We start from the raw sequence: 25797 nt of genomic DNA, 5'->3' as shown, positions 1-25797 counted from the left end.
TTAGAGAGACTGATTGATCTATATTGATGGACTTTGTTGGGAGTTTTAGGGACTAAAACTATATGGGTATTGTTAAGATCTTTTAACAAGTGCCCATGAGTGAAGAAGTTTATTATGGCAGCAATCATATCAGATTTTATGACTTCCCAATAGTGTTTATAAAAGAATCCAATGAAACCGTCTGGTCTTGGGGATTTTGAAGAGGGAATTTATTTGATGGTTGAGAGGATTTCCTCTTCTAATGGTATGCTACACAATAACTCATTATCCAGTTCAGAAATCTTAGAAGGGAAGAGATGTTCCAGATCAGAAGGGAATGAGGGATTTAAAGATTGATAGATGCTCTGGAAATGCTCTAAGAGCATGCTTTGGATTTCTTGAGGATTATTGGCCCAATGATTGTAATGGTTCTGGAGACATTCAATGTCATTCCTCCTTCTTCTCATGGTAAAGGACATGTGAAAAAATTGTGTTCAGGTCAGTTGTGGTTAGCCATTGTAGTCTAGATTTTTGGCACCAAAATATTTCCTCCTTCTAAAGTTGTTCATTTAGGCAAAGGCTTACTCTTTCCTTTAAATGAAGGGAATTATCAGTAGGCTTTTGTGATTGAAGATGGGTGAGTTGAGAACTCAGATTTCTTATGAGAGATTGAATATGACCAACGTTATTCACATTCCAAAGTTTCAATGCTTTTCTTGACTAGCTTAAACTTTTGGGTTAGCACATAAGGAGGATTACAAGATATGCTAATGTTCCAGGTTTCTTTGATAACAGCTAGACTAGAATGGTCCATTACCCAAAATTCTTCAAATTTAGAAGGACTTTGGAATCTACCAGTACCAAACGTATTTAGAATGAGAGGGGAATGATTTGAAGAGTGGATTGGAAAGCGATTGATCTTGGCATCAAGGAATAAAAGGGTCCATTGTGAGTTTGTTATTCCTCTGTCAATTCTTTCTCTCATATTACCAAGGCCATGATGTTTGTTAGACCAAGTGAATTTAGGACCTTAGTAGCCTAGGTCAGCCAATCCATTTTGTTCCATGAATAACTTAAGGCCACTCGGGTTTGATGGAGATGTATAGGGTCTCCCTCCAAAATTTTTTGACTGTTGAAGAATAGAGTTAAAATCTCATATGCTTAACATGGGGCCAGGGAAAGCCTTTGTGATGGTGCTAAGTTGTTTCCAGAAATTTGTTTTAAGGCAAGGTTGAGCAGGATAGTACACAAGGTTAAGGAGCCATGGAGTATGTGCTGGGTTCGAGTACATCAAAATAGTCATAATATTAGTAGAGATATAAACATGTTCTGCATCCATACCAGGATGCCACATACATAACAAACCTCCCCATTTCTTTTGGGAGGGAACATACAAAAACAACGAAAATCCTAAACTATTCACAACACCTAAGGTTTTTACATTAGGAAAAATGGTCCCTGCTATAAAGACCATATCAGATTGGTGAGTCCTAATTTGATCCTTTAAGCTATGCATTGTAGAGGGACGGGCAATTCCTTTACAATTCCAGTACAATAGCCTCATTTCTCAATTGGTGGCAGAATAGACTCTATCAGAACAACCAATTCAGAAAAGGATTCTATGTTTTGAGGAGGGGGTTGAGAGTTGTTACCCACGGGAAGCGTTGCTGCCTTGGAGTTATATGGCATACACCTTCTAGCCTTCCTTTGTTGTCCATCAACTCCTTTTTTCCTTTTCCCACCAGTCTGTAGGAGCTTTGCCAATGTCTGTTCTTCATCTATTTTCGTTGTTTCCTCTGATTTTGCTCACTGAGAGAGTTTTCAAAAATAATTTCCTAGGTTATTGCTTCAGATATCAGGTGAGAGGATAATCCCCTTTTCTGTGGAATCTCTTCCTCTGAGTGAGCTAAGTCTCTCTTCTTCATAATGGGAGGGGTTTCATAGGGATTGAAGCGTTTATGGTCAGGGCATGGAGAATTTAGCTCTTTGTCGGAGGAGGGAGGAGTTGCTAGAGAGTGTTCTATGGGTCTGTTGCTCCTGAGGAGTGGGAGGTATATCACTTAAACTAGGCTTCCTCTGCAGATTAGGCTTGTCGAGGCTCTTAAGCTGATTAGGTTAGAAGGTATTTTCAGATAGGCTTTCTAGAATTGGCCATAAGGGCTGAGGTGTTGATAGTGTATTGAGCCCGAGATGTTCTCAAATTGGGCTATTATTTTCTTGTTACAGGGTGGGCCAGTTTCTGATGGAGTAGGTCAGTCGAACCATGGTTTACTTTGAATGAAGCATGATGTGATTGCTTTAATGTGGGGTTTAGAAGATGGAGGCCTTGGTGTGATGGGTTCGGTTCTAGGGGATAGGAAAGAGCATGGGGTGGGACAGTTGGATGGGTCAAGGCTAGGGGCTCAACATATGGGAAGGAACTAAGTGTGCTGTTAATAAATGGTGTTGACTTTCCTCCTCTAGTCCATTGATCATTGCCTCATGGTGTGATCTGGTCCCTTGAAATTGCCACTGCCATTAGAGCTTGGTTGACAAAACTTGAGTTCCATTGAGCCTCACATGGAGTATCTGAGAAGTTGCACAGTGATTTACCCCAATTTTTTGGTTTGTGTAGTAAGGTGCTTTCCTCCAGATGCATCTTTTATTTCCCTTTGTTGTTTGGGTGGCTGGCTTCAGTATGGTTTCCAAAGGACTTCCCATGAATTGGGTCTCTAATACGCACAAGGGGCAGAGAGCCAAGGGTGAAGGCATTACTCCTCATTTGACTTTAATGGTGGTGTGGGGGTTGTTGTAGACTAAAGGGATTCTCACGTCTACTCGTTGGATTATAAGCTCCCAGCCATGGACCATAGATCAGGTTTTCTAGCAGCGAGTTGCAGCTTGGACAAGCTTGAAATATATGACCTAATCTCCCACATGAGTAACGGAATTCATAAAGCCTTTTATATTTCAAGAAAAAAAAAATCGGCTCTCTGTTTGGCTTGGCTAGGTCAAAACCATCAGGGAAAAGGAGATTAATATTGAGCTCAACTCTAATTCTAAGGTATTGCCTGAGCGCCATCCCAAAGATTGAACCTTTATCGATATGACATTGCCTAGTACGCTTCCAATCTTTTCTGCATTTTGGTTTGATAGCATCTCCAGTGGTAGGCCGTGGACTTGCAACCAAAATACAGAGTGGTTAAAAGCAACTTCTTGGATACTTAGTCCTAGTGGCCATTGTCTTAACACCAAGTGGAAGCCCTTGAAGTTCCATGGCCGATTGTCTAAAACTCTCTCTTTCTTGCTGTGTTGGGAACGTGACAAGAAAAGTGTCGACATCAATGTCTTCTCTGATAATTAGCCCTAATACAAAGCTCCAAACGGCTTTTTATGGCTGAGTGGAAGGTATGTTTATTTAGTGGCTTCGAGGAGATGAGCTTTCCTACCAGAGTTAGGTTTGAGAAATGCATTACTGCACTAGCTTCTAGTTCCGGGTTAAGATCACTCCATGAAAGGGCTTTGGCTTGCTGGATGAGTTTGTCAATCTCGGTTGGGATGGAAGACATGATTAGAGGGAGTAGGGTGAAGGTAAGGGGAGTGAGATTTTGAAGGTATTGAGAAGGTGGGTATTTGATGATAGGAAGGGAAGACTACTAAGAGAGGAGAAGCTCACTGAGGGAGGAGCTGGAGAGAGACTCATTGAAGAGAGCCTTTGCAAAATCGTACGCCCAAATTAATTACTTCAATCATACATTAAATATAAATCCAAACTCAAAACTACTCTAACTTTATGGTACATTAATCTGCGTACAATAATTAGCATAAACGACAGGGAACCACCCCCGGCCCTATATAATATATATATATATATATATATATAAATATATATATATATTATATATATATATATATATATATATATATATGCATGCCCGGTTCTTTAATTAGTACCTGACAAGTTTATTTCATTTGATCAATTTAATTCGACTGATGCAGGAAAAACACATGCAAACAATTAATGTGCTAAAGGCGGAATCTAATTAAAATCCTCTAAAATACTTCAACCACGATACCATAAATCACATAAGATTATAAGAGTCACCTTAGATATAATTTTAGAATGTTTAAGTTTTGCATATTCTCTTTTAAAAAAATGAGATTGATAACCATTTAAAAATAAATTTTTTTATATAGATTTTATATTTATTAAATTTTTTAAAAATAAGTATACGGAGAGTACGTGAACTTCCTACGATTGCAAATTTCATTTCTTGGATATCAACACAGCTATATATATATATATATATATATATATATTTCCACCATATTTATCTATTACCTGATAGGAATTATTGCGATCCAGAGTGCCCTCAAAATCATCAAGAGGTTTTCACAACATGCAAATTCCTTTATATATTTAATATATATTGTAGATGTAAACCATAGATTTTCGAACTCTAAAATTGGTCCCATACAAGTTTCAATGATCACAATCCATATCAATGTCATGTACTAGCTAGACACAACCATGTGATAAAAGGGCTATAAAGTCTCTAATATTAAATGAGGTACCCAAAAAAGAAAAGACTAGTAAATTCTATGAAGGAAACCTTTGCCACGCATCCTCATATACAGATCAAGATATATCTCCGATTTAATTGCAGAGTAGCTAGCTCTTTGCTCGTAGGTGATGCATGCCGTGATGGTGATCGCCAAAAAAGGGGTTGCCTTATTATCAGCAACAGGCATTACAAAAAATTTCAAGCTTCCACCGTTTCATTAATTGCACTCAACTAGTTTCTCCACTTTTCCCCACTAAATTAGCGAGAGCCAGCTCGCAAGAGGAGTTTGTGAACGATAAGAGTGGTAGCTTTTCTTTTGATCTTAAAGAATATCTTCAAGCCTGATCAAGGGTGTCTGAAGACTTTCGATTCCTTGTATTATTATTATTTTTTTTAACCAGCTTTGAGATGGCTTCAAACAAGCAATATTCCTACTACAGACTGAGAAATGAAGGTGGTGGGGTGTGTGATGAAGAACCAGAAGATCAGAGAGATTTGATCAGGAAGATAAGCAGCTGGTCCAAGATCAGAAGGTTTGCTGGCAGGAGAAGGAGAACAAAGGTTCGAATTCCCGGCTTGAGGAAGTTCTTGAGAAAAAGAAAGAGGTTCTTCACTAGGTTTAAGGTTTCATGGAGCAAGGTTTTGAAGAGGTTAAAGAATGGGCAGGCTCACATGGGTGATTTATTTGCTGGAAACTATCTGTTCATGCAGGTCAATCCCACTCCTTTCAGATGTGGTGGAAGAGTACTGGAGGAATACCATCATTATGGATTCAAATATCCAGTGATTGCAAGAGATATAGCAAAAGATCCAGGACCAATGTATTAGAAAAACTAATTAGTTACATTTCGTACGTGTTATATATATATATATATATATATATATATATAATATGCAGCTAAGATCATGTCCATCTTCATGATGTCTTCAATCGTATAAATATATATATATATATATATATGATGATTACTTGTTTGATCTTATGGAAAAATAATAATATTTGTCATGGGTGTTCAGTACTTTTGATCAATGGAGGAACAATATGATCACCAATATTAGTGACAGTACTGGCAGCTAATAAACCATCATCACTGTGTCAAAAACTTTAATTTATCCAATAGGGTTTTACAAAAATATAGAATCCATTAAAAATATATGTTTGTACATGTGTTGTATAGGATTACTAGTAGAAAAAACATTAAAAATACTATATCGTCTGCGCCTGCGGTAATTAATGATATCTTTTAGTGCTGACAGATCGCTATTAATTGTTTAATGTCGTTCGGTATGCTTCTCTCTAACCACATTGAAAAGAAAAACATAAATAATTTAGCAATGTTATTTTTTGTCGTAAATTTTATCATTTTTAATTACATTCTTTGCAGCACATCTTAAAATATTATTTAATGTGGAAACGGCCACCTAAATAACAAGCACTTAAGGCGCTGTTTGGATTTAAAAAGTATTTGATTTGATTTCATCTCATCGTATTATTATAATTTTTTTAAATTTTTAAAAAATAATAATATTAAAAAATAATATTTTAATAATATTTTTTTTTTAATTTTTATCTTTTATCTAAAATTATCTCATCTCATCTATAAATTTAAACTAGTCTTAAATGACAAAATTTAGGATCAAAGAATAGTATTTTTCCTAACCAAAAAATATTTTTTTCCCTTTTGGGTTTTAATTAGATTCTATATATAAGGGCATGTTTCTGTGTCTCAAACTTTTGACCTGATGGTGCGACAACTGCAGGGGATTCAGGTTAACATGTCTCTTCAGATACAAAATCTGGTGGATGATCTCTTGTTTTGGAACGTCAGGCTGCGATGTTCCAATAGAAACTCAATTTCTTCTATTGGAAGCAAGAGATGAATCCAGCACCCGTGATGAAGATTCTGAGCCAACTACTGTGAACACCTTCTACATTTTGATTTTACCAGTGTTGGATGGACTATTCCGGACCAGTTTACAATGCACAAGTATAAAACAGCTCGAGTTTTGCGTTGAAAGTGGTGGGTTTTCACTTTTGGTAACTTTCATTTTCTACTTGTGATTCTGTTTCATTTTCCTTGTTCTTGACTGTTTACTGCCACAGGTGATCCTGATGTTCAAACCTCCCAAGTAACAGAAGCAATTTTTCTAAATTCAGGGGACAACCCATTTGCACTAATTAAAGACTCTATAAAGTATGGTTCGATTACTTTTCATTTCTAATAGGTTCAAGTGGCATGTGGTGACTCGTTATTACTTTCATATGCTGCTTGTGGATGAACAGGATATTGGAGAAGCACAAAGGTACATTCAGTCACATAGAGAACAAGAAGGCAAGGAAACCAGATATCGCCATTTTCATGGTGACTGTATTCTAAACACTAAACACACTGTGTCGTTTCAATTGTTAGCTCCCGGCACATTTGGACTGGTTTGGATGGAACACCTGGGATGCATTTTACAGTAATGTCAGTGCACAAGGAATTGAACAGGATCTTAAAAGGTAGAATGACAATAAATGAGGTGCCTTGGTCTAACTTGAACCATCTAGGCAAATTTAAAACTCCACATCTTTTCCCATTTGTATGCAGTTTTTCAGAAGGAGGCTGCTCGCCAAAGTGTGTGTTCATCGATGATGGATGGCAGAACACATCACATGAAAACGGTTTACAATATGGTGAAGACACAAAGTGAGACTTTTTTTTTTACATAAAACAATTCCTCTTTGATAATCTTGTGAGATTTTGCATCACTTTGCTAATCTGTTGTCATCCTAATTTATCCAAATATCTAGGTTCATGGTCAGATTAGTAGATTTCGAAGAAAATCCCAACTTCAAGGGACAAAAATACAGTAATCTCCATCAATTTGTCAATTCCATGAAAGAGAGATATGGGCTAAAGTTTAATCCTTAGTTTTAGTCATTTGGAATGTGATCAGTATTTCTTCTCAATAAGTGCAGGATTTTTCTAAAGAGAATTAGTAAACATGCAGGTTGGTATACATATGGCATGCTTTAATTGGTTATTGGGGTGGAATATTTCCAACATCCAAAGTAATGCAAAACTATAACCCCAAGATAGCATATCCTGTTCAGTCCCCTGGTAATCTAAGCCATCTTATTTGTGTTACCATTGACCGGATGGAGAGAAGTAGGATTCAATTTATTATTCCCTCAAAGATTCACCATTTTTACAATGATCTACATTGCTACCTTTCGAGCTGTGCTATTGATGGAGTCAAGGTGGATGTTCAGAATGTAGTGGAAACCATTGGTGTTGGTTATGGGGTTGGGTTGCATTGATGAGACTTTATCAAGAAGCTCTTGAGGAATCTGTTGCAAGGAACTTTAAAAGCAATAACCTGATCTGCTCCATGAGTATGAGCAACGACTATCTATTCAGGTTTGCCTAGTCTTGGTTTAAAAAATAAATCAGAATTAGCAATGATTTTTGAATGAGAAAGCTTTTCAATTTCAGCTCAAAGAGAGGTGCTTCTGCTAGAGTGTCTGAGGATTTCATGCCAAATGAGCCTACATTTCAGACCCTACATATTGCTGCTGTAGCATTCAACAGTCTTCTTTTTGGGGAGGTTGTCGTACCAGATTGGGACATGTTCTAAGTAAGATAACGCCTTTAATATATTTTTAAATTCCATATTCACTCAATACCGGTACTGAAACTGTTAGGGATCTTAGCTGTAGTATGTTGGGAACTATATCAGGGAACACAGAGCATTGATTGATAAGAAGAAACAAATCAGAATTATACTCTAATTTTCAAGATCATTCTCTTGTGTTCTTGTCCCTAATGACCACAGTATTAAGTCTCCTTTTTACATTTCAGAGCGACCATTACACAGCTGAGTTCCACGGCTCAGCAAGAGCATTGGGTGGATGTGAGGTATATGTAAGGTCAGCCAAAGGAAGATACTAATTACACTGTCTCATTAGAAGTAATCACCATACATTGAAGAAATATCTCTTGGTTTCTGAGTTTCTTTCTATCTAATACTTGCAGTGACAAGCCAGGCAGTAATAATTTCAATGTCATCAAAAAGCTTGTTCTGCCTGATGGCTCTATCCTTAGAGCTAGATATGCGGGCCGACCTACTCGTGACTGTTTATTCAACGACCCAGTCATTGATGGGAAGAGGTGAGATAGTCACTCTAATACAAGACAATTTTTATTTGAACACTTTAAAGAGAGAATTAATATTCTCAATGTTATTACTGTTCACACAATGACTCGTTTGCAGTCTTCTCAAGATTTGGAACTTGAATAAGTTATCAGGGGTTATTGGTGTTTTCAGTTGCCAAAGATCAGGAAAGTGGCCACCTGTAGCAGGTTCTCAATATCTACCACCCCCAGGATCTGCACTTATTCTTGCAGGCAGTGTCAGCCCCTTGGATGTTGAGTTTCTGGAAGAGGTTGCAGGTGAAAGTTGGAGTGGAGATTGTGCATTATATGCATTCAATTCGGGTTAAGTATTGTATAGCCTTTCAAAGCCATCCTTTTCTGAATGTCAATGTCTGCACATACCAAATTCTGCTCAACTCAAAACTTGAAAATTATCATCATGTGCTGCAGGATCACTCTCTACAATGCCAAAAAATGGAAGTTTTGAAGTTTACCTGGGAATTCTGATGAGTGAAATCTTCACCATCTCTCCAGTACTGAGGGTCAGTTAACACCATCTCAGCTACATTTTCTTTTTCCCTCGTTTGAAATTGAAATTATTTTTCAGCCGTGCGTTTACAAAAGTGTACTAAAAGAGTAGTGCTACGCAACAGGTCTTTGGTCAAGAGATTCAATTTGCTCCAGTTGGATTGCTTGATTTGTACAACTCTGGAGGAGCCCTTGAAGCTTTAGAATGCAATAATGCTGGTGATTCTGCATGCATGGTGAAGGTCCAAGTACGAGGATGTGGACGTTTTGGAGTCCTATTCCAACAAAAAACCAAGGTTTTGTTCTGTGGACGCAAAAGAGCAATATTTCAACTACAACGCTATGGCTAACAACGGGTTACTGATAATTACACTGCATGGCGAATGCAGTTTGAGAGAGATCGAAATCGTGTATTAGACGTACGTTTAAGCTTTGTTGCTTACTAATTAGGTAATGAAGCAAGCTGCATGAAATGGCTGCGCTCATGTCTTTGAGACTGAATTGCAAACATACTGTACATACATGGTTGCAGCATCAGCCATGCATGTGTGTATTATGTTATATTAAGGTCTTTCTTGGTCTGTTGACTGTGTTCATTGTTTTTCTTCTTCGAAATTTGTTTAAAATCAAACCAAACATCTTCAAATCTTAAAAATATACAATTTTAACTTTTCATTTAATCATTACTCATTATTACTCAAACTCAAAAATTAAAATATTTTTTACAAAAATATATTAAAAAAAATTACATTTAAACAACTTTTCAAGTCTATCATCTCCACTTTCATAATCTCCAATACAAATATATTTTAAAAACATTATTCAAAATTTTCTCTCTTTTTTTTTTACAAAATCTAATAAATAATACATTAAAAAAAATTTACAAAAGTTCATAAAATTAGCAAAACAAACATGATCTTATTATCAAATATGCACATCGTTTCGTTGCATTAACTATTTCTTTCTTTTCCGATTGTGTGGAAGGAACAAAATAAATATCTTGTTCTTTGTTCAATAATTTCTGATCTCTAATAGAACTCTCAATAAGATTCTTATGCAAATCCAAATTGATTTAGAGTATTAGTTATTTTCTCCCAAATCATTTGAATTATATCAGTTATTTTTTTCTAAATCATATAAATAAACAAGAATTCTATAAAAAAATTTGACCAAAATCGAAATCAGAATCAATTCCAAACTTGAAATCAAATATTTACTAACAAAGTAAGAATGAACATAAATGTATAATTTGAGACAAAATAACTACTATGGTAAATATATGATTTAGAAGAAAATAACTGATTATTATGAAAGATTTGAGAGAAAATAACTGAAACCCAAATCAATTTGGATCTACACCAGATTCGAACTCGGACGAATTAAGTTTTGCCCATTTATTATAGAAAAATGAAGTAATGGATCTTATAGGATTCTCACTAAATCCTTCAATTTCTTCCGTTGATTATTCATATATTTTTTACGCTTCGTAAATAGACACAGAAGAATATTCATAAAGGCATTTAATATTACTTATAACCTTTATTTCCAAAAATAAAGGTCGACTCTCTTAAAACGACATCTATTAATGTTGTCGTTGTTTGGTTAACTAGACCTGTTCTCCCTGCCCCCGGCCCCTGGTCCTCTCTTTTTCCCTATAAACCCCAGTCGTCTTCTCCACTCCTTATCCTCACTCCTCTAGGCTCTAACCTCTCCCCCCGCCCCCTCCTCTCCGTCTCAATCGATATGGCTGCTGCAGTTACGTCAGTCTTCAAGGCCTTGTCAATGGCCGACTCATCTTGCGTAACCACCTTTCCCTCACTCTTTACCACCACCACAAAAAACCCATATCGGATTCTCTCTGTACCCTCCAAACCTATCAAGCTCAACCTCTCGTGCTCTCACTCTTCACTCTTTTCCCCACGTCTCTCCCTCAAAAACAAGACCCAATCTTCCTCCATAGCTACCTTTGTAGCCCAGACCTCAGACTGGGCTCAACAAGAAGAAGAAAACAACACCATCACCATTGACACCGAGGACCGTGTTTCGGGTTGGGAAGCTGAGGGAGAGGATTCGGTCATTGAGGGCGTTGAAGCTGAGGCAGAGAGTAGTGAAGATGGGGTTTTTAAGGAGACAGAAGAACAGGAAGACCAATTTGTAGAACCTCCAGAAGAAGCAAAACTTTTTGTTGGAAATTTGCCTTATGACGTTGATAGTCAGAAATTGGCTGTGCTTTTCGAGCAGGCCGGGACGGTGGAGATTGCCGAAGTGAGTTTTATATGGCTTTGGTTTTTGCAAAGTTTGTGTTTTTGGGTTTTAATGGTAAATTTTTGGAGGTTATAATATGTGGGGAATTTTCGTATTTCTTATTTGGTTGTAGGTTATTTACAATAGGGAGACTGATCAGAGTCGTGGGTTCGGGTTTGTGACGTTGAGCACTGTTGAAGAAGCTGAAAAGGCTGTAGAGATGTTCAACCGCTATGTAAGTTGCCTCTACTACGCACTCTCTTTTTTGAGAGTAGGTTCCTTTAGTGGTTTCTCAGTGATCTCATGGTAGTTTTCGTTTTTTTTTTATAATTAACAAGAGTTATATAACCAAGAATAGGCATAGCCAAGTACACAGGAGGTAAACATGAGGAAATACCTACATACAGTAGCTAAAAAGACAGACTAAAATAAATCCAGAATATCTTCACCATTCATTACAATAGCCTTAGCCCAAAAACATAAAGTTTTGAAAAAAAACTCCCTAATTTCTTCCAGCGACCGTTCTTTATCTTCTAAACATCTCCCATTCCTCTCTAGCCATAAACACCACAACAAGCACAAAGGAATTATTATCCATATGGCAGCAATACGTTGACTCCTCTCTACACCTCTCCAACAAGCTAGTAAATCCACCACTTGCTTAGGCATTACCCAAGCAATACCCATCCTTCCAAAAATCTCATGCCACAAACTTTTAGGCACCTCACAATGGAGAAACAAGTGATTTACTGATTCACCATCTTTCTTGCACATGGAACACCTATCTACGATATAAGGTCCACGCTTCTATAGATTTTCCGTAGTCTGAATTTTATCATGAGACACCAACCAACAGAAAAAGGCCACCTTACTCGGCACCTAAGCTTTCCAAATGCTTTTCCAGGGGTAGTCGTATACACCTTGACAGATTAATGCATTGTAATAGGCATGAACAGAAAATCTGGAATTTCCTTCCTGAATCCACATCAATCTATCCTCCCTTCCTTGAACAATCTTCAACTCATATAATCTACTAAAACAATCAAAGATAACATTAACAAATCAACCTTCCATTGAATACCATTATTCGAAAAAGCGATAGAATCAGCCACGGCTGCATCTTGATGCCTTGCAATCTGAAAAGGTGAAGGGAAGCCATTCTTGAGAGCTGACTTGCCACACCAATTGTCATGCGAAAAATATATTCTAGATCCATCCCCCACCTTGAATTTGACATGTCTAACAAACTCCCCCGAACCCATTCGAATTGACTTCCACAATCCCACCCCATAAGCTCCTCTTACTTCATTTGAACACCAACTCACCCACATACCCCCGTATCTAACATCTATCACATTTTTCCATTATGCATCCCTCTCTAAATGATATCTTCCATAACCATTTCCCAAAAAGAGCTTTATTAAAAAGCCTCAAATTTCGCACTCTCAAACCTCCACTTGAAATGGATTGACATACCTTATTCCCAACTCACCAAATGATATTTCCTTTCCTCCCCTTTATGCCCCCCCCCCCCCCCCCAAAAAAAAAAAAAAAAAAAAATCCTATAAATCTTTTCAATTTTAATAGAAACCCCAGCCAGCAAAGGAAAGGGAGAAAGAAAATATGTTGGAAGATTAGACAACGTACTCTTTATCAAAGTGATTCTACCCCCTTTAGACAAATATAACTTTTTCCAGCCGGCTAACCTCCTCTCAATCTTCTCAATCACCCTGTCCCAAATCAAAACGGTTTTGTGTGGAGCGCCCAGGTGAAGATCAAGATACCTCAGTGGCAGCGGCAATATCTTACACCCCAAGATATTAGCCAAATCTAAAATATTCGAAATTGAGCCCACCAGAACAATTTCAGACTTGGTTAAATTAATTCAAGGCCCGAACAGCTTCAAAACATAATAAAAGAGCTCTTAAAGACCGAAGATGTTCTTGATTAGCTTCACTAAACATTAATGTGCCATCGGCAAAAAGGAGATGAGAGACTTTTACACTATTTTGAGGTTCACAGCCCACCCCAAAACCCTGCAAAAAGCTACCTCCGAAGATGGTAGTTTACTATTATCTAAATATTTAAAGCATTTGTATAAACGAAATAATAAAACTGAATCGGAACTGATGAAATTAAGAATGCAATGAAAAAGTACACAATGAGAAATTTTTTTAAGAAACTAAGAAAGCAATATATTTTATAATAAATTTACAAGGTTGTCAACCCTAGAGGAAAATAGTCATTTAAGGGTGCCAATTATTTCTTACGGAGAGGTGGCTTTGGAAAGAAATGAGTCAGGTGGATAGCTTATTGCATCTCTTCTGCTTAATGGATCCGCTTCTGGCTCTTTTAGCAGTTCTCGAGGCTTGAGACAAAGGGACCCCTTGTCTCCCTTAATATTCATAGATGTCATAGAAGTCTTGATTAGAATTGTGGTTGCTCTATGGATAGAGGGCTACTCTTGAGGTTTTTTGGTGAGCCATAGTAGTTCCAACACACCACCTTTTTGCATTTGTTGCTTTGATTTTTTGTGACCTGGATCATTATCGTGACTTATGTTGTCTTTAGCGATCCACGGGCCACAGTTACTTCTTTATGCATTTGGTGGAACAAAGCTGCATGCAACTGACACTCTTTGTGTGGACAACGACATTAGTAAAGATTCTAAGTTGTGGAGTAAAGCTGCATTTGCAAGAAGAATGATGAAATAATAGATAATCTTTTGCTACACTGCGACGTGGCTACTACAGTTTTGGTCTGAGTCTTCTGGCTGTGTTTGGCGTGTGGTGGGTGATTTCCGAAAGTGTAGTAAAATTATTGGCTTGTTGGAGAAGTTCGAAGGTATGCCAATGCATTGTTGACGTTCAGCAAAGGATGCTGTCATATGTAATGTGATGCATGAGAAAGGAACAGAATGCGTAGAACTTTGAAGATTGTGAGAAGATTTTTTTTTTTTTTGGGGAGCTTAGATCTTTAGTGTTTTTTATAAGTAATCAAGATCTTATATCTATGGTTTTTGAAAACTCCTCATGTCTGTATGGATCCTGGCTCAACATAGTCCTCAATTCTAGTTATCTAGATTTATGGTTTTGTTGTCCATTGCCAACCTAATCAGTACTTTTCGTGTACAATTTATGTACTTGAGTTGCATTCAATGAAGATGACCGACTGATCAACAAATGAATAGCATGTTTGAGGGGCTTTCAATTATTCTCTTGCAGTCCTGTGCTGGATTTTGTTTCATAAGTTATAAGAATTTCATTAAAAATCACAAAAGCTTAAATCGAAAAGCATAGGATTTATGCAAGGAAGACAACTATCTAGAAAGTGAAAACGATATAAGAAAATCATGTAAATTGAGTCCATTGAAGTCTATAGAAGCTGTCGAAAGGAGAAGAGTATTGAAGAAAGTCCTAGGTTATTCTATTGTCCCCTCAAAATTTCTATCATTCATTTCCCTCCAAGCACACCATAGGAGGAAAGTAGGAACCACTTTCCATATTGCTACAAGAGCAATACTACCATTCATCCTAGTTAGTTACACTTGCTAATATGGCACATTTTAATTAACTTCATGTCAACCGTCAACCACTTAAATGAACAGTCACTTAAGATGTGCCACATCAGCAGGTGTGACTGGAGATGACAAAATCTATGATGAATAAGAACATTTCTCTTGTTGCAATTTGTGGACTACTACTACCTAATCCTCTCCTAAGAGTCAAAAGGTCCAGTACTCTTTCTTGGCATGACCCAAGCTAAACCAACCGGGGAGATGAGTTTATGCAAAAGGGGTTTTATCAATCTATATAATGATTGATACCCTGTATTTGCAGTTTACTTTTCTCTGATGAGCGAAATCTTTCACCACTGCTTTAGAAGGGAAGAGGATATTTTCATCTAACTGGAAAACAATGAAGACCATTGAAACACAAAAATCCTCAAGCCAACAGCCACTGTATTTGCTGTGAGGTCCTAACGAGGTGGTAGAAGCCACTTTATAATGAATCTTTTGACACACCAAGTTTATTTAAGTCTCTTTTTGCACGTGAGCTTCTTTGAATGATGTGCATCTATCTAAGCACCTTGCATTATTTCAATTTTCATCATGCTCCCATCACATATACACACAAAAACGGTTGCTTTTTCTTGTCAACATATCTTAATGGTCTGTGTTTGCATTTTTCTCTTTTCTTCGAATAGGATTTAGATGGAAGGCTGTTAACCGTTAACAAGGCTGCTCCAAGAGGAGCTCGGTCAGAACGCTCCCCTAGCTCATTTGGATCCTCCTTCAGAATTTATGTGGGTAACCTGCCATGGGATGTGGATAATGCTCGCCTGGAGGAGCTTTTCAGCGAACATGGTGAGGTGGTTGATGCTCGGGTAGTTTATGACAGAGAGACTGGACGTTCACGTGGTTTTGGCTTTGTGACAATGTCAAGTGAGACTGGAAGGGATGATGCCATTGCTGCTCTTGATGGACAGGTATATTGCCTTCTTCCTTTCTCATGTTAAAGAGTTCTGTTTCAAACTGTACGGTTTCTGGATTCAAAATTTTATTTCATCATGTTATCATGTCCTATAAAGCCCCATTGGCTGATAGAAGGACACAAGGATGTAGTTCTTGTTGCAAGGACTAGTTATATAAACCTAATCTAGTTCGGGTGTCTTGGTGGTGCAGAGTTTGGATGGGAGGGCAATAAGAGTGAATGTTGCTGAAGAAAGACCAAGGCGTACCTTCTGAGTTGAGAGCTAATATGAATCCGAAGATAGCTGGTGCTGGTCTTTTTTCTGTAGTGAAAAGTTCCTTGTGAGCTAGTTTTAGTTGAGAATTTGATGTTACTATTTTAATTTTTTCCTGTTCCTGTTAAAATGATGCACATTACAATTGACTTGAGAGATTTTTGGCTCATTCTTCTTCTTATTATTTATTGTAGAAAAGGAGCTATTGGTCCAGTCCTCAGTTTTGTATTTTATTAGAATCATAGTCATGACAAGAATTAATATGCAAGATGGACTCCCTATAGTGCCTAGGAGGGAGAAAAGCACGTAAAATGAGTTTATATTAGATTTTTTAAGTATTTATTTTGCCTGAGTTTACAATAATAAATATTGTAAGATTCGCTTGATGTATTTTATCTCATTCTATACCTCCTGAGAGATCACCACAGAAGTCTAAAGACGAGCTAAGATTGGCTTCAAGATCCCAATTTTAATGTCAACGGGATTTTGATATTATGAGTAGACAATGCAAGAGCTAAAAAGAAGACAAGTTAATGAGCATTTTGATCGTTTTCTAAGCTTTTTAAAATTTCAAATTGTAAGAGATTTATTGACATGATATTTTTTTAATATATTTTAAATCTAAATGATCAAATTCATAATCATTTAGGCCTAGTTTATTTTTACAGATGAGATGAGATGAGTTGAGATAAAAATTAAAAATTAAATACAATATTATTAGAATATATATTTTTTAATATTATTTTTATTTTAAAATTTTAAAAAAGTAGGATTATTTATTTTATTTTGTGTAAAAATATAAAAAAAAAATTGTAATTATTGGATAAAATGAAAATGATTACGAAAACAATCGAGAACTTAATTCCGGTCAATGTGGCTCGACAACTACAAGAACAAAGATCATATTTAAAAAACAATTAATACATGTCAGAGATAATAAAGCCACGAAAAGGAAAAGAAAGAGTTGCAAATAGTGGAGTTCATCATTTAGATTCATTTCATTGAGAATTAAGAGCATTTGAAGAATTTCACCTCGTCATTGTTTCATGTAGATCAACACAGAAGATCGCAATAGCACTACAGAATTAAAGTTGTATTTTGAAGTTCTTTGCAAGTACATACAATTACAGTTCGATCACTTTAGAATTGCAGAAACATGGATTTGAACAAGGAAAGAGACTATCAAGTCGCATTTTAGCATGCACAAAAGATCCATGGCATCATCATATATACAAAGGGGAAAAAAAAGAACAGGCACCCCAACTTCAACTACAACTATAAACACCTCCGAACAACTCCAGATAAGAGACTTATCCACCTCGCAACTGAACATCTCGACTAGTGAGAGGTACATAGCGAACAGAGGTCTCATTTCGGACGCTCAAAGAACCATCAAGGTTCTTGTCGATCACCTTTAAATCTTGGAATATACTTCCAACGGGAATCACCATTCTTCCTCCAGGCTTCAACTGGTCAATAAGTGCCTGTGGGATTTCTGGAGCTGCTGCCCCAACATGAATAGCATCGTAAGGTGCATGCTCTGGCCAACCAAGCCTTCCATCTGTCATTTCATATCAAACGGGCACAAAATGCAACAGCACATTATAAATATATCACAACCTGATAAAACACTTCACAAGTAAAACATCTCAAACGACGCTCTCGTTGGTCCGTTATTTTTTGACATTCTTCTGCCCACAAAGTTGGCAAACTACTCTTCATGTAAGGTACATTATTTAAAATTCTAATTATGTGGACTTTGAGAAACATACCACCGGCATGCACTGAGAGGGAACCTTCCTTCAACAGTGGAGCTGCTGCACTTTTTTGAATATTAGAGATTGAGGAAGAAACCAACTCAGGAATATGTTCCACGCCCACAACACGACCTTGTGGTCCAACCATCAAAGCAAAACAAGCTGTCAAATACCCAGTTCCTACAAAGGGAACCATGGTAAGGGCAAGAAAAAGAAAAACTATGCAAAATCATCAAACTGCAGTTAAGGTGGATAATGAGCAATTGGTTTGAAATGAAGCCATTTTTTCTCCAAGTGGTTTAAGATGCAACTACTGTTGATTAAACAGATACCTCAAATAATGGGACAAGAAAATACTCCATGAAATTTATTGCATTCAAAACAAATGAACTTATTAAGAAATCCAGTGGTAATTGGTTTATCTTCACGATCAAAGAGAAGAAAACAAGGAGCAAAAGGGAGCGAAAAGAGAGAGAAAGAAGGGACGATGCAATTAAATGCTTCTTGCCCAACAAGGAGTTTAAAGTTTAAAAAACTAGTAAAAAAGAATACAATTGTAATGGACTAAGGCTGTGTTTGGATGTTGAGTTGAACTCAATTATTTATGAATAGTAGTGAGTTGAGTAGTGGAATGAGTTATGTGTAGCCAATCTAAACTGAGTTTAAACTGTGTTTAGATGTTAAAATGAGTTTAATACTTTTTATAGGAAGTTGAAAAGGTTGTGAGACTCAGGTATAAAGATGTGTTAAGTTGAAAAATGTTGTAGGTCCCACGTGTAAGTAGGTTTTGAGTTGAGATGAATTTAATAATTTGAGAGTTGGGTGTTTAGATTTTAGACTCAACTTAAAATTTGACTGAACTCAGCTGAGTCTTGCAACCAAACATAGCCTAAATATCCGTGACTTTTTACTTTCAATTGTAAACTCTAGTTAGGTATATTTCTCATGTATACTCCCTATATATTTGGGCTTTGCCTACTCTTATGAATAAAATACCTTGATTACCAATAATAATAAAAAAAAAAAGAATACAACTGGCATAATAATAAACTTCCACCTAGCACATCAGGTTATCTGAGCTTCTCTTCACCGGTCAATTTTACTCTCTTTTTTTTTTCTTTTTTTTTTTTTTATGATGGGGGAACCACTCCACAGTAGAGCCCTTAGAATTCATTCATGGAACCTAAACCACAGGAAGACTAGCACAACAACCCACCGCCATGGCCTCCCACTTAAATCGCAGTTTGATCCTAGGGGTAATTGAACTTGTGACATGGGACTCATGCACACAAGTTCACCCTTACCACTTGGGCTACCCGCTGGTGGGTACCAGTCAGTTTTACTTCTAAGAATCCGAAAATACTAATGTGGTTCTATGTGATATTTCTATGAGAATACTCCTCTTGAGATGTATAGATAGGAAAGAAACATTTTAGAGCATAAATATATAACAATACAACATTCCGATAGATGGTTTAAGAACAATACCTGAGCCAACATCCAAAGCATGCATGCCAGGCTGCAAATTTTCCTCCAACAATTGAAGGCAAGTGGCATGCATATGAGGGGCAGAAATAGTGGCATTGTAACCTATCGGCATGGGACTGTCATAGTAAGGTGCATTCCCATCGGGTACGAAAAAAGCCCTATCAATACCCTCCATTGCTTCAGCTACCTTCTCTGATGTGATTACTCCATAAGTCTTCAAATGCTCCACCATCGCTTTGTTCTTATTGATGCCACTTCCTGCCCAGAACCGCTGCAAATGACACCAAAATAAGGGAATAATCTTTAGTTTAATATTACTTCTCCGTTGAATGAGAAAATAGAAGCCCATCCCCGAGAAGGTGAACAGAAAACCAGGCAACAAAATTGAGTATACAACATGAAGCAACAAATACCACAGTTTTTAAACCACAGATGATCATAATCAACTTTACAAATAGGTTACACTAGTGGCAGCTATGCGCTGAGTTAGAGAGTGTAACACCCCGTTCCCCTAGGGTTATGAATAAAGTCAGTTTTAGAAATCTCGGGAAACTCGTGTGCTACTAACCTTGACTTAAAAATTTTCTTCTCTTTTATTTTAAAAAGTCCAGAGAATCATTTGACTTGGGTTCTAATACCAACTGTAACACCCTATACCTCAAGGGTTATGAATAAAGTCATTTTTAGAAATCTCGGAATGCATGATACAATTGGAGACCCATTGGAACATTATAAAGAGAAAAAAATTATCCTTCCCAAACAATGTGAGATCTCATACATCAGCTTTCCTTATCACTTATCAGAATGGGGTATCACAAAGAGTCAAGGTGTTCTAACATGTACACAGTTTGATATATTTACAGGGGGCAATATCATTATAGAGGGTGCAACGAGCCCCAATAAATATGCTCAGTATGATACTATATGTCCACATTACTTGGTAGAAAACTCCCTGAAAATACATGAAACAAACAGTCCAAAAAGAACAATATACAAAAGTCCACAACCTAAATGTAGCTTTGAGCAATGAAAATTGATTAAAGGTGTGTTACACTTGTATATGTGCCATGTACTTGGGCTATGCCTATTTCTATCAACAAAACTTGCTTACTGATACAAAAAATTGATTCAAGAATGAAAAAACATTTAATTAACTATTACACCTAACACATAAGTTGTATAAAACCACAAAGTATAAAGAAATTAGAATGCTGAACTCAAAAGGTTTTTATAATAATATTTAAAAAAAAAACACGAGAACTAAAACAAAAATCATTGGACTTTCTTTCCCAAGATTTATCAGATACCAAGCAGGAAGTAACAGCACAACGAAGCAGTACTTACAACCAAGGGATAAAACGAAGATTCATCGAAAAATCAATCTGTTTCCTAATCATTTCACCAAAATCATCAACACATACTATACGTATTGAATTGCAGAAAAATAAAAACGGTACCTCCATGCGGAAGAAGGGACAGTTTCCCGTGAGGAAATTGGGGTTTGGGAACTGGGAAGAGAGCAAGAGAGTAGTGGGTAATAATGGAGTCGAGTGTGTGGGACGATGATGACGGAGGAGGGTGAAGGTTAAGAGGTGTTTAAGAGGAGGCGCACTATAGTGGCAACCATACGCTAAGGCTGGAGAGAGACGCATCTCTCGCACTTTCTACTCCTTGCTTTTGCCCCCACCGACTCTCATATACTTCACACGTGTAAACCAGTGCTCTGTTGAGCCTTTCTTGTTCTTTCTTCTAATGAAGCTGGGCCTGACCTATTCAGTCTTGGGCCTGACTCTCATATACTTCACACGTGTAAACCGTTGCTCACGACTCTCGTTTCCTGCTGAATTGTAAGAATAAAAAATTCATAAGAAAATTACTATGTCTATTACTCTATTGTTGCTGACTTAACAAGCCTTTGTTTAATTCCTAACTAAAAATTTAACTAGAAAACCTGATTTTACATCAACTTGGAAGTTCACTTTTATACGATTTTTGCATATACGAAGTAATTCTTAATCTGGAAAGAGAATTGCAGTTTTATCACAGAATCATCGTCAGAAGGCAAGTGGGAAAATGAAAGAAAGAGACAAGACAAAAAGAAAAAAGCAAGAATATCAAATAAAAAGAGATAACTAACAAAAAAAAAAAAAAGGAGGAATGAGAGAGAAACAAATCAAACATACAAAGAAGGAAGTCATGATATAAAGCTAAACTTCTAACCAACCACTCAAGAGATCTCAATAAAAGGAGATTTGATTGAATCAAGCAAGGGATCATCTTCAACCTCACAACGAGAGATCTAGAAAGATTATCTTTTATATAAAAAGAGGCCATGACCAACCTTCATTGTAACAAGAGAAATGAGAAAATATTCATATTACAACCGATTTACCAACCAGACAACTAGTGGATGTAAGCCATGTATCGAACCACATAAATATGTATATCTTCACCTTTATTTACATTCTTAGTATTCATTTTCTATTTACTATTATGGAAGTACGTACGGATACCGTATCAACGACCTAAATCGCCACCATGGACTTCAGACCAGTGTTTTAAATTTCGTACCGTACCGGCCGGTACGGCCGAAATTTTTCGTTTCGGCCGTCCGGCCGGTACAGGTACTATATATGTCCCGTACCGGCTAAAATACCGGCCGATATTTCGGCCTGTGTTTTTTTTTTTTCATTTTTTCAAACTACAAACTTATTTTTTAATCCATAATTCAGCCTAGACTATTTATAATTTATATATATATATATATGTATTTATATATCATTTATTTATATATAGATTATTATTTTGAAATATAATTTATATATATAATTTATTTATATATCGATTATCCCGAAACGTTATCCCGAAACGCTATTCCGAAACGATACCAGTACCGAAATATTTCGTTCCAGTGCCTTGACCGGTACGATATTCGGTACGGTATTCAAAACATTGCTTCAGACAGCTTCGTCGAGGCCCGAACCATCGCCGTACTTAGGAAATAACTATTTTTTCCGTTCTAGCATGTTGTACGATTATTCACATCAACGATAAGTTCACGTGTTTGAATATTTAATATATTAGATTAGAAAATTTTTTATAGTGAAGAAAATTTGATACATCGTATCACCGAATGTTAGTTTTTATATATAAATATGAGTAATTCTACATACAATTATAAAGTACATAAACGCCGCGTAATCATTTTGAAAAAGAGTAGAGTCTACTATTAAAAAATTAATTTTTTCTTGTGGGTCTCATGTTTTATTAACTCTTTTCAAAACGATTATGCGGTGGTTGCACAATTCATTGTTGTAAATATCTTTTTTCTATAAATATAAATATATATATATATATATATATTAAAATTCTCCTCGTAGATCTTGCATTTATCTTGTCTTTATTTTCAAAAATATTTTCTCGATCACTTTTAGTTTTCTACTTATTTCTGTGATATACATGATTACTCTATTACAATATTTTTTTTCATGTTTGGGACATTTTTTTATTGATAGAGACTCAGAGAGCAAGGTTTTTCTCACATCTTCAATTAAACAATAGATAAAAATTGAGTAATGCTAGGACTGTACATTACTCATAAAAATTTAATAATTTAAATTTAGGTTTAATGAAAATACTTCATGTTAGACGATGATGAACATGATCATCACGTATGTGTGGCCGGGGTATTGGCAACTTTGTGACATGGCTCTCTCACTTTGAATAAAGAGATCTAAGTACATATTAATTACATCCACAAGTACAGTACCTTAGCGATAGCTCAAGGATCACTTTATATTTTAGACTATATATATATATATATATATATATATATATTAAATATAAAGAAGTACTCGTGACTTGCAAAGAAAATATGAATCGAGTACTAAGATTATTTCTTGAGAATCAAGGCGTGTCACAATCGTTTGTTCCTCTCTTAGAATCCTTAGAAGTTGAAAGTTTCAAGAATATTGATATTGCTTGAGGATGAGGATGGATTAAACATATATTAATGAAGATGCTCTGATCTCTAGATCATCGATCTGATATTCTACCAATATTTTTAGTATCCGCCAAGTCTATCTATGTATTCACGTGGCAAAGTTAATGTTGCCAACATTAATTTAATTTGATAGCTAGGAATCTAGAAAAGAAAAAGGGTGAAAGAAAAAAAAAAAGAGGAAGAAATGTAATGGACAAATTAAGATCAATAGATTGGAAGGTAGTTAAGAAGATGATCCATCAGCATTCTTTATTGATTCCCTTCTATATATAATTTTCTTTATTATTTTTGAGAAAATGGACCCATGATCAAACCCTTTTCTGCAATGACATTGCTCTGATTACACAGCTATTTGCAAGGTAATTTAAATCATGCAATCAAATCAAACCTTATGATCATCCAATCCAATCCAATCCAATCCAATCCTGTCATGTCAAAAATATAGAATGTATATCTCCTGATCAATTTCTAAATAGAATGACACCATTTCAAATGGCCACTAACGTGTTTATAATAAGAGTAATACTACACAATTTCCTATTCACCATACATCATTTTTTTTTTAAATTTTTAATATTTTTTTTAAAATTTTTTTTGAATTTATTCTTTTTAAACTAATTTAATTTTTCTATTCATTATTCATTATTCATATATTAAATATTTGATAAAAAATAATAAAAAATAATAAAAGTGTGGTATGTGGAAGTTGTGTGAATAGTATGAAGTTGTGTAGATTTTTTGTTATAATAAACTTTGTGTAGTGTCATTCCAACAATTTATAAAATCAAAGGACTCAATAGTCAATATTAATTCATTTAGCCCAAATGACATAGCTTATATATAATATATATATATATATATATGTATAGATCGTACATACACTACAACAAAAATTTATTTTTGGGACGATTTTTGTTTGAGACGAAATGAAAATAGTCTCAAAAAATGAGATGTAGGAATGAAATTCAGTTTCAAAAAAATGATAGAAGGTGTTTGCCGTTCTAATATGTTCGAACGGTATATGTAGGGTCGAAAAATTTGATCCCTAATAAAATAATTGTTCGAACATAAATAAAAAAACGTTCGAACAAAATAAAATAAACATTCAAGCAAATATTATATACAGTTGAACGACAATTTGGCGCATTAAATGATAAAATTTAGCAAGACATTGACTTAATGTTCAAACAACATACAACAACATACATTGAGTCCATATCTGTCAGAGCCCTCGTCCTTAACCTTCTTCCCATCAGCTGTATACTCCCTGGGCATCACGCTTGGATATACTATGTACAAACATGTCTCTTTCTAAAAGCAGAGCAGGGGAAGAAGGAAATAGTTTCTTATTAATAAAGCATATAAAGCAGACTTCACCTTTCTAGAAGACAGGGGATAGAGCTTTGAATAACAAGGGAAGGAAGGAGCTTTCTTTCTTCTCACTAAGAACCCCTAGCAGCTACCCCACTAATTCTGAATTCCGTCTATTAGATTAGGTATGGCCCCTTGTCTCGTAATCCATTAGTCTATCGGTCTCTTCTTGGCAGTCAGGCTAGTGGTCCAATCTCGTGGTGCATTTGGTCTGTGCTTTCGATTCCTGTCTTCCTTCTGTTTTTTTTTGTATCACTTCTGTGCGTCTGTCGGTATGTCTTTCTATGAGAGCACGGTAAGGTTTTTGGCACCATTCTCGATCGTCTTAAGGGCACTTTGACTTCTAGCAGTCGAAGCAAGGGCTAACTCTTTCGCTTCGCACCGTCCTCAGGTAATGAAGTAGTTCCCGGCCAAGGCCTTAGAACTTGTTGACGCCTCCACTGTAATTATATGAAAATCATCTCCATCTGGAATCTCAAACATCGAGGGCGCCATCGCTTCCACAAATTCATTATCTTCCCGCCAAGTCCTCGAATTGTTTCCACATTAAACTCACTATCTCTTAGTACGGTAAAAGCTTTACATCCACTAGTTTGATATTCATCTGACTATTTGCTTAATAACCAACTCTAAATCTCCGATTCCAATTGGAGAATCTGGCCTGCATAGAAAGTCTGTTTGCTAAAAATGTAAATGGAGCTCCCCATACAGAGACAATGTCGAGCTCCCTATAAAACTCAGAGATGATGTCGATATAGGAAATGAGGTCCCATGCTTCGTTCTTCTAGCCAAGGATTGGTATCCAACCACGCTTGGTGAAGACGAATGTCAAGGAACAACCCTCCCAGAAAAGATACTGAAATTTAGAAATTTTCACCTGACGCTATAATAAAATCATCTTCTCTCGATATGATTCGTTGGAAGGTCGTCCTGGTCTGCCACGTTTCCTTTCCTTAGAAGACATTGTCAACCTGAAATTTAAAAAATAAAGTTAAGAA

The 25797-nt window shown here is 36.2% G+C and overlaps 2 protein-coding genes and 1 pseudogene across 2 annotated transcripts; 2 read left to right on the top strand and 1 right to left on the bottom strand.

The window, feature by feature from the left end:
- The first annotated feature begins 4682 nt into the window (after positions 1-4682).
- LOC109000774 lies at positions 4683-9759 on the top strand (annotated as a pseudogene).
- A 1051-nt stretch (positions 9760-10810) lies between these two features.
- Positions 10811-16525, top strand: LOC109000782 (28 kDa ribonucleoprotein, chloroplastic-like). Its single transcript, XM_018977782.2, has 4 exons — positions 10811-11455; positions 11568-11669; positions 15641-15922; positions 16119-16525. The coding sequence occupies exons 1-4, from the start codon at positions 10934-10936 to the stop codon at positions 16179-16181; spliced, it is 969 nt and encodes a 322-aa protein (XP_018833327.1). The 5' UTR covers positions 10811-10933; the 3' UTR covers positions 16182-16525.
- Positions 16526-17246: 721 nt separating this feature from the next.
- Positions 17247-21142, bottom strand: LOC109000780 (protein-L-isoaspartate O-methyltransferase 1-like). Its single transcript, XM_018977781.2, has 4 exons — positions 20883-21142; positions 19426-19696; positions 17953-18117; positions 17247-17741 (listed from the first exon to the last, which is right to left on the bottom strand). Exons 1-4 carry the CDS (start codon positions 21075-21077, stop codon positions 17491-17493), a joined length of 882 nt encoding a protein of 293 aa, XP_018833326.1. The 5' UTR covers positions 21078-21142; the 3' UTR covers positions 17247-17490.
- Between the last annotated feature and the right edge of the window lie 4655 nt (positions 21143-25797).

This window comes from Juglans regia, chromosome 2 (assembly GCF_001411555.2).
Source record: "Juglans regia cultivar Chandler chromosome 2, Walnut 2.0, whole genome shotgun sequence".
Classification (NCBI taxonomy): Eukaryota; Viridiplantae; Streptophyta; class Magnoliopsida; order Fagales; family Juglandaceae; genus Juglans; species Juglans regia.
This window is presented reverse-complemented; position numbering and strand designations above follow the sequence as displayed.

Coding starts and splice junctions, on each gene's coding strand:
- LOC109000782 (XM_018977782.2), top strand. CDS start 10,934: ATGGCTGCTGCAGTTACGTCAGTCTTCAAGGCCTTGTCAATGGCCGAC. Junction 11,456..11,567: donor GGACGGTGGAGATTGCCGAA/GTGAGTTTTATA, acceptor ATTTGGTTGTAG/GTTATTTACAATAGGGAGAC. Junction 15,923..16,118: donor TTGCTGCTCTTGATGGACAG/GTATATTGCCTT, acceptor TTGGTGGTGCAG/AGTTTGGATGGGAGGGCAAT.
- LOC109000780 (XM_018977781.2), bottom strand. CDS start 21,077: ATGCGTCTCTCTCCAGCCTTAGCGTATGGTTGCCACTATAGTGCGCCT. Junction 19,697..20,882: donor GTCCCTTCTTCCGCATGGAG/GTACCGTTTTTA, acceptor TGTCATTTGCAG/CGGTTCTGGGCAGGAAGTGG. Junction 18,118..19,425: donor TGCTTTGGATGTTGGCTCAG/GTATTGTTCTTA, acceptor TTCCCTTTGTAG/GAACTGGGTATTTGACAGCT.